The sequence below is a fragment of the Protopterus annectens genome, chromosome 8.part0 (assembly GCF_019279795.1).
Source record: "Protopterus annectens isolate FY-2018-M chromosome 8.part0, PAN1.0, whole genome shotgun sequence".
NCBI lineage: Eukaryota > Metazoa > Chordata > Ceratodontiformes > Protopteridae > Protopterus > Protopterus annectens.
The window spans coordinates 605,113,356-605,123,423 of NC_056741.1; the positions used below are offsets into that span (position 1 = coordinate 605,113,356).

A 10,068-nucleotide genomic window follows, 5' to 3' on the forward strand; every position below is an offset into this window, starting at 1 on the left:
ACCTGTCCTGCCACCACAGTGCTTGCCACAAACCTTCCTAATGTAAAACAACTGGTCTGAAGCCCAAGTGCTTAATCCAAAAGACTTGAATGATAGCTACACTTTAATCAAGTTACAACCAAGCAGTAATAAATACCATTGAATACTTTAGAGAATGTCTGGATTAGTGCTCAAGTTACACAAACAAAGCTAGATCCAGCAGGCCCGAATCCAGTCTATGCCACAGCAAACAAGGCGCACCAACTTCAGTAAGAAACAGTTCAGATATGCATGCACTATAAGCCTTTAACCAGAAATTCCCAGCTCAGAAGGGCAGAGTCCAGCCTCTCCTCCCACAAGAGTGCAGACCACGAACCCTCTTAATGTAAAATAACTGGCTTGAAAGCCCAAGTGCTTAAACCAGAATTAATACACTTTTAGAATAACAGACACTGAGCCCTCAATCAGCAGTTCTCAACCTAGAAGGATGTAAGCTACCTGTTCTGCCACAACAGTGCAGACCACAAACCTCTCAGTGCAAAACAACTAACTGGTCCAAGCCCAAGTGTTTAAACCAAAAGGCTTAGAATGAGTTACACCAAGCAGTAATAAATACAATTGAGTATTTTAAGATGATGCAAAAGTAAAAAGAAGTAGGTAAAACCACAAGTACAGTAAAAGCAGATGAAATTTTTTTTTTTTTTTTTTTTCTGAACAAGTGCTGAGATCAAAGAAACAGATTTGAGTGCTGAAACTAGAAAACTGGCTAGTTACAAGAAAAAAAAAACAAGCTAGAAGGCTTCCCTCAAACACAGAAGGGCTTGGGGGCTCAGAAGCCTACAAATAGTCTGTACCACTTAACAAGAAAGGCAGGAAATAAGCTTAATTTTTTTTTTCTATTTCCCAGATGCTCTCTTTGTACACAGTAGGAGTGCCTGAAATCAGAATATGATCTCACTGCACTCAGTTGAGTGAGCAAATGAGATGGGCCCAGAGGCAGGCTGAGGGGCGGGCAGTTTCAATGCCACTAAGATTAACACAAAAACAGGGCGGGTGGGTGGGAATAACTGAAGAGCAGAATAACCAGTTAAAAATTCCTTCAACACTCCTTCATACACAGTTTAAATCAATTTAAATACTGTATTTTTAAAAAAAAAGTGCATAAAAAGGTACTTAAATTCTCTTATACGTCCAGTTGAATATAACCAAGTTCTTAGCTTGCCAAGCTGAAGTTTTAAAGCAGGAATTATTTCACATGCACCAGTTTAAATATGCAAGGACAGGAAATCACTGAATGTGGCTACCCCACACCTGTAATTACTAGCAAATAACAAAATTCAGCCAACACTAGCTTTTAGTTCAAGTTACTGAAGAGCAGAATAACCAGTTAAAATTCCTTCAACACTCCTTCATACACAGTTTAAATCAATTTAAATACTGTATTTTTTAAAAGAAAAAGTGCATAAAAGGTACTTAAATTCTCTTATACGTCCAGTTGAATATAACCAAGTTCTTAGCTTGCCAAGCTGAAGTTTTAAAGCAGGAATTATTTCACATGCACCAGTTTAAATATGCAAGGACAGGAAATCACTGAATGTGGCTACCCCCACACCTGTAATTACTAGCAAATAACAAAATTCAGCCAACACTAGCTTTTAGTTCAAGTTACTGAAGAGCAGAATAACCAGTTAAAAATTCCTTCAACACTCCTTCATACACAGTTTAAATCAATTTAAATACTGTATTTTTTAAAAGAAAAAGTGCATAAAAAGGTACTTAAATTCTCTTAACGTCCAGTTGAATATAACCAAGTTCTTAGCTTGCCAAGCTGAAGTTTTAAAGCAGGAATTATTTCACATGCACCAGTTTAAATATGCAAGGACAGGAAATCACTGAATGTGGCTACCCCCACACCTGTAATTACTAGCAAATAACAAAATTCAGCCAACACTAGCTTTTAGTTCAAGTTACTGAAGAGCAGAATAACCAGTTAAAATTCCTTCAACACTCCTTCATACACAGTTTAAATCAATTTAAATACTGTATTTTTTAAAAGAAAAAGTGCATAAAAGGTACTTAAATTCTCTTATACGTCCAGTTGAATATAACCAAGTTCTTAGCTTGCCAAGCTGAAGTTTTAAAGCAGGAATTATTTCACATGCACCAGTTTAAATATGCAAGGACAGGAAATCACTGAATGTGGCTACCCCCACACCTGTAATTACTAGCAAATAACAAAATTCAGCCAACACTAGCTTTTAGTTCAAGTTACTGAAGAGCAGAATAACCAGTTAAAAATTCCTTCAACACTCCTTCATACACAGTTTAAATCAATTTAAATACTGTATAAAGAAAAAGTGCATAAAAAGGTACTTAAATTCTCTTATACGTCCAGTTGAATATAACCAAGTTCTTAGCTTGCCAAGCTGAAGTTTTAAAGCAGGAATTATTTCACATGCACCAGTTTAAATATGCAAGGACAGGAAATCACTGAATGTGGCTACCCCCACACCTGTAATTACTAGCAAATAACAAAATTCAGCCAACACTAGCTTTTAGTTCAAGTTACTGAAGAGCAGAATAACCAGTTAAAATTCCTTCAACACTCCTTCATACACAGTTTAAATCAATTTAAATACTGTATTTTTTAAAAGAAAAGTGCATAAAAGGTACTTAAATTCTCTTATCGTCCAGTTGAATATAACCAAGTTCTTAGCTTGCCAAGCTGAAGTTTTAAAGCAGGAATTATTTCACATGCACCAGTTTAAATATGCAAGGACAGGAAATCACTGAATGTGGCTACCCCACACCTGTAATTACTAGCAAATAACAAAATTCAGCCAACACTAGCTTTTAGTTCAAGTTACTGAAGAGCAGAATAACCAGTTAAAAATTCCTTCAACACTCCTTCATACACAGTTTAAATCAATTTAAATACTGTATTTTTAAAAGAAAAAGTGCATAAAAAGGTACTTAAATTCTCTTATACGTCCAGTTGAATATAACCAAGTTCTTAGCTTGCCAAGCTGAAGTTTTAAAGCAGGAATTATTTCACATGCACCAGTTTAAATATGCAAGGACAGGAAATCACTGAATGTGGCTACCCCCACACCTGTAATTACTAGCAAATAACAAAATTCAGCCAACACTAGCTTTTAGTTCAAGTTACTGAAGAGCAGAATAACCAGTTAAAATTCCTTCAACACTCCTTCATACACAGTTTAAATCAATTTAAATACTGTATTTTTTAAAAAGAAAAGTGCATAAAAGGTACTTAAATTCTCTTATCGTCCAGTTGAATATAACCAAGTTCTTAGCTTGCCAAGCTGAAGTTTTAAAGCAGGAATTATTTCACATGCACCAGTTTAAATATGCAAGGACAGGAAATCACTGAATGTGGCTACCCCCACACCTGTAATTACTAGCAAATAACAAAATTCAGCCAACACTAGCTTTTAGTTCAAGTTACTGAAGAGCAGAATAACCAGTTAAAAATTCCTTCAACACTCCTTCATACACAGTTTAAATCAATTTAAATACTGTATTTTTAAAAGAAAAAGTGCATAAAAAGGTACTTAAATTCTCTTATACGTCCAGTTGAATATAACCAAGTTCTTAGCTTGCCAAGCTGAAGTTTTAAAGCAGGAATTATTTCACATGCACCAGTTTAAATATGCAAGGACATCTCCTCACACACCACTTACCCCTACCCAACATGGATTTCATCCTCACTACAGCACCACCACTGCCCTCCTCTCCTTCACTCATATCATTGCAGAGGCCCTAGACAACAGTAAACTCATTTCCTGTCTCTTCCTAGGTCTCTCCAAAGCCTTCGATACTGTCTCTCATCCTCTACTACTATCCAAACTCGCAAATCTCCACCTATCCCCCTCCGCACTTGCCTGGTTTAATAGTTACCTATCGGGCAGGGAACAATCTGACAAATGGCTCTCATCCTCCTCACCTTTCCTTCCCATCTCCACTGGTGTTCCCCAAGGCTCCATCTTGGGATCGTTTTTGTTTAACATCTTCACCAATGAACTTTACACCTCATGCAAAGAATCCTCCCTTACTCAGTATGCCGACGACTCCACACTTATATCCATCTCAAATAACATACCTGAACTACACTCCTTGACCCAACAGGCCCTACTATCCACTGAACAATGGCTCTCTCACAACCTATTGATCCTAAATCCCAAAAAGACCAAACTCCTACTTTTCCTTCCCCGTTCTCTTTCTTATCACAAAACCTCATTTTTTATTACATCTTCTAACAATACAAATATCCAACCTGAAACCCACGCAAAACTCCTAGGGGTCATTATCGATGATGAACTCAAATTCAACCTACACATACTCCAATGTATAAAAAAAAAACAAACCAGAAACTAGGTCTGCTATATCGGAACAAAACATTCCTAACCCCTGAATCTAGACTTACCCTGGGCCAGGCACTCCTCCTCCCCTCCCTCTTATACGCCGCCCCAGTTCTTACCAATATCCAGGCCTCCACTCTAAACAAACTGCATCAGACTTACCACAAAATAGCCAGATTCATTACTAACTCCCCATACAACTCACACCACTGCATTTCTTTAAACTCTCTTCAATGGCTTGAACTTCCCCAGTTTCTGCTATACTATCAATTTCATATGCTACACTCTATTCTTTATAAACCCTCCTTCTGTCCATCTCTATCTTCCTTAGTCTCCATCTACATCCCATTCTGGACCCTTCGTACTTCTAACCAACAATAACTTGATATCTACCACCCAAAAAGGTCAGCACGCAAACTACTCTACAAACACTCCCTTGCCTATGCTTGGAACAAACTTCCCCTTGACTTACGTTCAATCTCCCACACCTCACACTTTAAAAATGAACTAAAAGCTTATTTTCTCAATTCCATAACCTGCCCTTGCCATGACCCTACCAAGTCTTCCTTCCCTTTATGTACCCTCAAAAGGACCATACTTAGTACCTCATTACAACTCTCTCTCCAATGTGTCTACTATGCATTTGTACAATTTTAGACAAACAAAAAATGTTTATTGCTGACCTATTGAACTATATCAATGTAAAATTGTTACTTAGCTTCTTTTTAATGCAACTTTAACTTTATGCATGTAACCCAACATATGTGAATCGTTTCGCTATAACTGCTATTATATCAATATTGTTTAAAACTGTACTTGTTTTAAAATGTATTACTGGAGCTTTTCTCCTCGGGTCTCCACTGAAAATGGGCCACAAGCCCAGTTGGACAAGCCCAGTTAACAAATGTCAATAAATAAATAAATATGTTGCCTTCCACAACCCAGTTAAGAAGCATCTGTGGTCACTGTGGCCTGGGGAGAAGGGAGAACAAAAGGTTGACCCTGAAATATAACTACAAAGTCTAGCTCCCACTGGATACGACTTGTGCAAATTTGTTGAGACAATGGAAAATTCATGGGTTGACATCTCATTGACCATTTAAATGTGATGGTTCACTATAACACCCTCGTATGAAACCTGGCTATAGGAACTAAAGGAATGGTGCTTGCCACTGAGGCAACATAGAATGGACCTTGCTGGTAGTTTGATCGGAGACTATAGCCACTGTCTCAAACTAGAGTGAGAATTCTGGATTCTGGTAGTCTAACTACTCATAACTTTGTATCAAGATGCACTCCAATGAATTCTTATTTGTACTGGCTGAAGCTTTGACTTGGCCATGTTGACAGTTATCCCCATCTGTAAGCAAAATGGACAAATGAGTTCTGGCATGAATATGGATATTCCTAGAGGGGGAGGTTACAAGCCAGTCCTTCAGATATGGGAACACTTAAAACTCCCTGCAGCCTGAGATGAGCTGCAACCACTAACATGCACTTGGGAAACACCTGGGGGCTGTGGTGAGACCAAAGGTTAGCGTTTAGAACTGGAAGAGACTGGCTTCCCAGCTGAAAGCGGAGAAACCTCCTGGTGCATCTATCCAGTTTTTATGTGGTAGTATGTGCCGTGGTGGCCTACTGAGCACATCTAATCATCCTTCCCCAAAAACAGTAGGATGAACTGTACAGTGACCATCCAGAATTTCGTCTGCTTCACATACTGGTTCAAATGACTGAGCTCCAGAATGGGCCTCAGGTCCCATTTTATTCTTTAGCACCAAAAATACCCTTGAGTAAACTCCTGATTAATGGTAGTCTCAGAGGATAACTCACTTGTCTAGCGGCTTTTTTCTTGTGCTGCTGCCTTCCGCAGAGTGGGCAGCACATCAGGAAGTTTTCTTAAATACAGTACAAGAGATTTTTTTTTATTCTAGGAAGAGGAAGTGAGGGAAAGCAAAACAGAATAAGTTTAAACCATCACCAAAGGGAAATTATCAAAGTAAAAAAAACATTTCCACCCAAAACACTAAGCCTGGAGACCTGCAAATGAGCAGTAAACCACATCATAGACTCCCAGGTTTACATAGGCAAATGACTACCAGGGGCTTTACAAGACTAGCCATACAATACAATCCAGTTTTGCCCCAGAGCTCCTTGGATGCCTATATGGGTGGGGTATGGTAGCAAAGAGGTAGGAAAGTATTATGGGTGGGATATTAGTTGAGGATTAATTTACTTACCGTCAACCTCTGTCCAAGGACATGGGGGCAAATTTGCAATTTCCCATCCAATGGTCAAAGTTTCTTTTGAACAGGGTCAGGGATGAACTCTTCTTCACATAGATGGGGATCTTATTTCATAGCAAGGGGATCCTTAGAGACAAATATCAGTCCCTCCATCAGGTTTATGTCAGACAAAGTTCAGGTCCTTGGATTTACTGTTCTGGTGCCGTTTGTCTTGCAGATATGCAAGGGATACATCAGAGATGGATCTGAAGATTCCTTGTAAGCTAGGCTCAACAACCCGTCTGAAAATGAGTACAGAGATAGGACCTTAAGGGATCTTTGTAGGATGGGTTATTCATATCCTGGATTCTCCTGGTAAGGAAACTTTGACAGTTTTACAAATGCTGCCAAGTGTCTGGTTAGGTACATATAAAAGAGGAAACTGTACTCTATTATGGGTCTGATAAGCTCTGAGGAGAAGGGCACTATTACTTCCTTGGACATGGATGCCATACTCTTGCTTATGAGTTGGCGACATTGAATGCTTTTCCTACTATCTTGGCTACATGATGATCTAACACCATATTACTGTCTACATATGTTCCCTGGATCCCTAATTATCAGGATAACTCTTATGGATATTTCATTGATAAAGTAATTAGTATGGATGGATGACTTCCTAAAATATACTATAATGCATTTCTTTGCATTGTTTTAATCCACTGCTTTTGCATCAGTCACTTCTTCGGGTTAGACCCTCTTGTAGAAGGTTGGTGTGGGGGAAAATATGTGATAGCTCCCAATTTACAAGCTCCCAATTTACAATGTTAGTGAGCCAGAGGCCTTTGACTTTAGCCTTTTTTACAATACATACATGCCAAACAGGAGTAGGCTCAACACAAAGCCCCAAGGTGCTCTACTGGTGACCGGTCTCTTGAAAGAGGTGGTCTCACTGATCCTGACTTCTTGGGTCCCATCTGTGAACCAGCTGGCAATCCAGAGTTATGCAGGAATTTATGCCTAACTCTGAGAACTTGTCAACAATACCAGAATATGTGTGAAGGATGTAGTATGTATGTTCTTGACAACCTCGTTTGTGAGATTTCTGCCTCCGAGGAAGTTATGTACGTACATCTATTGCAAACTACCTTAGTTTCTTTAAGGATTAAAAGGTTTCTGAATACAGGACACGACTGCTACACTGTCTCAAGATGCCCATGTCTACCAAGCTGGCCAAAGAGACATTAGAAAATTGCAAATCCTTGTTGTCTGGACCTGTATTGGGGTTGGGCTATTATGGTTTAGGATCTTGGATTTAAAGGGATCACCTGAGTGGTATCTAGGGTGAAGGCTAGATGTTAGATAGTGCTATGATCTTAGTGCTGTTTGGTGTTGTAACTAGCTGCCCTAAGCTTACCTCCATGCAAAGCCTTTCTTTGTTATGGTTTAAAGTCATAAGCCCTAGCTTTACAGGCTTACTACTATACACGGTACAGCTATCAGCCACTGAATGGTGAAAAGCTCTGCAAAAACACACCTAATTTATAGTAGATAGAAAAGAAAAAAAAAAACAAAAAAAAAAAAAACTAAAAACTAACTACCATGTCCTCTGGCCAATAAACGACTATACTTTGAAATCCCTGGAGTGCATAATAACTCAGAGAGACCAGGTAAACACCTTCTGCCACAAGACTGATGATTCTTCTTAATGTAAAAGCACAGCAAAAGTAGCTCTCAAGTGCAGATTAACATCCAACTAAGTCCCTAAATATTCCTCTGGCTGATGAAACAATCTCACTTTAAATCTCACTGTGTGTTTCCCAACTTGGACTGACCAGGCTACTTCGCTACTGAACTAGAATAGCTGTCCCTGTCTTCTTAATTTAAAAAGAAAACATACTTTGGTTAGACAAAAGTGGAAAGTTATCAACTAGATACAAGTAATTAGAAACACATAAGGTGGCCTAAAATGACAAACAGGCTAGACTACTTTTCTACTTCCATTAGAAGTGCAGTCTCAGCCTTCTTACTCTAAAAACACACTTTAGTTGGCCAAAAGTGAAAAGGTATCAAAAACAAATCTAACTAGTTACAACATAACAGATTAAGGGCTGGGCCTTTCCAGTGTCTTCTGTCAGTAACCAGTATAACAAGCAGAGGGAATAAAACTGGGACGAGCTTCTAGGGCCAAGGATACAGAAGAGGAGACTGGGAGGATCTTTAAAGTTAGATATACAGAAGGGGCAAGCATCTCAAAAACCTCCATGTATGCATAGTACATGAACCCTGCAATAAGATGGAAATGTGGCAACCCTCTTTTGGTCTCCTCAGCCTACATCAATGTGAACATTGGGTGCAAGCTTGAGTCACTGCTAGTGGAGGATAAGCTTAGTACCTGCTATACCAAACACTGAGATGCGCACACGGCTTTCCTTTTCAAAGTCCACACCCTGACTTGCACTGAGTATCTGTCTCATGGAAATGTTATGGACTTATCACTGGGAGTCTAAGATAGCCATCTGCCAAAATTTGTGTAAGAAACTCTCAACTCCCACAATCTTTTTGGTCTCTAAATAAGCTAGAAGCTTTTCTGTAAAAAGCCCGCTAATCAGGACTGAAGCTGTGACGCACAAGGTCTTTATCCCAGTTGTACTCCTCCAAAGATAAAAGCAATGCTGGCGCAAGTTTTGTCTTGTAAGTCAATGAAAACATTTAGTGTGCTGTTTAGATATGTGAATGCAGGACTCTGCCAGCAGAAAGGATCATCAGCACAACTTGCGAACTGGGGGATGGGCATGATTACACAGTCAGAGTTATATCATTTAATCCATCAGCCCAAGCACACAGAGGTCTCAACATACATATTTAACATCTAATTTTACATATCTAATTTATCTGGAAAATGGTGACTGATGGAAAGGATGGAGTTCACCTAAACATACACATGGTAAGTCTTTTGGACTTATGGAGAGGATGAACCAATTAAGACCCATCAGGGAGTGCATTCTGTCAGATCAGTGACTTGCAGCACAGACAATTCTACCAAAGAAAAATCTTGAGGGGGAATTTTCTTTTACAGATTTCACGCCCAAACATTCATTCATTATGGAGACTGTTGAAAGAATTTGGTACCAGACAGTACCAACCTTAATGCTACTAACTTTACAGTAACAGTAAATTGATATATACAGTGATGTTTCCTCACAACCTAATCTATACCAACCACAAAGAAGATCACCATATAGAAAGTTTTAAGATTACTTGTTACGAAAAACATTTATACATAAAGTAAATGCTGCGATTAAAAAATGTTTATAATACACATTGGTAAACTTACCACAGAACTCTGCTGGCAATGTCCAATAGGCTGCTGCTGAGATGAGTAGTGACTGGTCAGGGGTTGCCCTTGCTGAGCTGCCTCTGTCTGCAGAACTGGCTGAGGAATATTCTGTACCATTTCTAGTGTAGTAGGCAAGGCATTT

The 10,068-nt window shown here is 39.0% G+C and overlaps 1 protein-coding gene across 1 annotated transcript in view; it reads right to left on the minus strand.

Annotated features, from left to right (window-relative positions):
* WNK3 (WNK lysine deficient protein kinase 3) overlaps positions 1–10,068 on the minus strand; it is a gene marked incomplete in the record, with an annotated part of 2,462,820 nt that overhangs the window by 1,812,590 nt on the left and 640,162 nt on the right. The window contains 1 exon segment of the mRNA XM_044079290.1: positions 9,924–10,068. Within this exon segment, the coding sequence (XP_043935225.1) occupies positions 9,924–10,068 (145 nt within the window).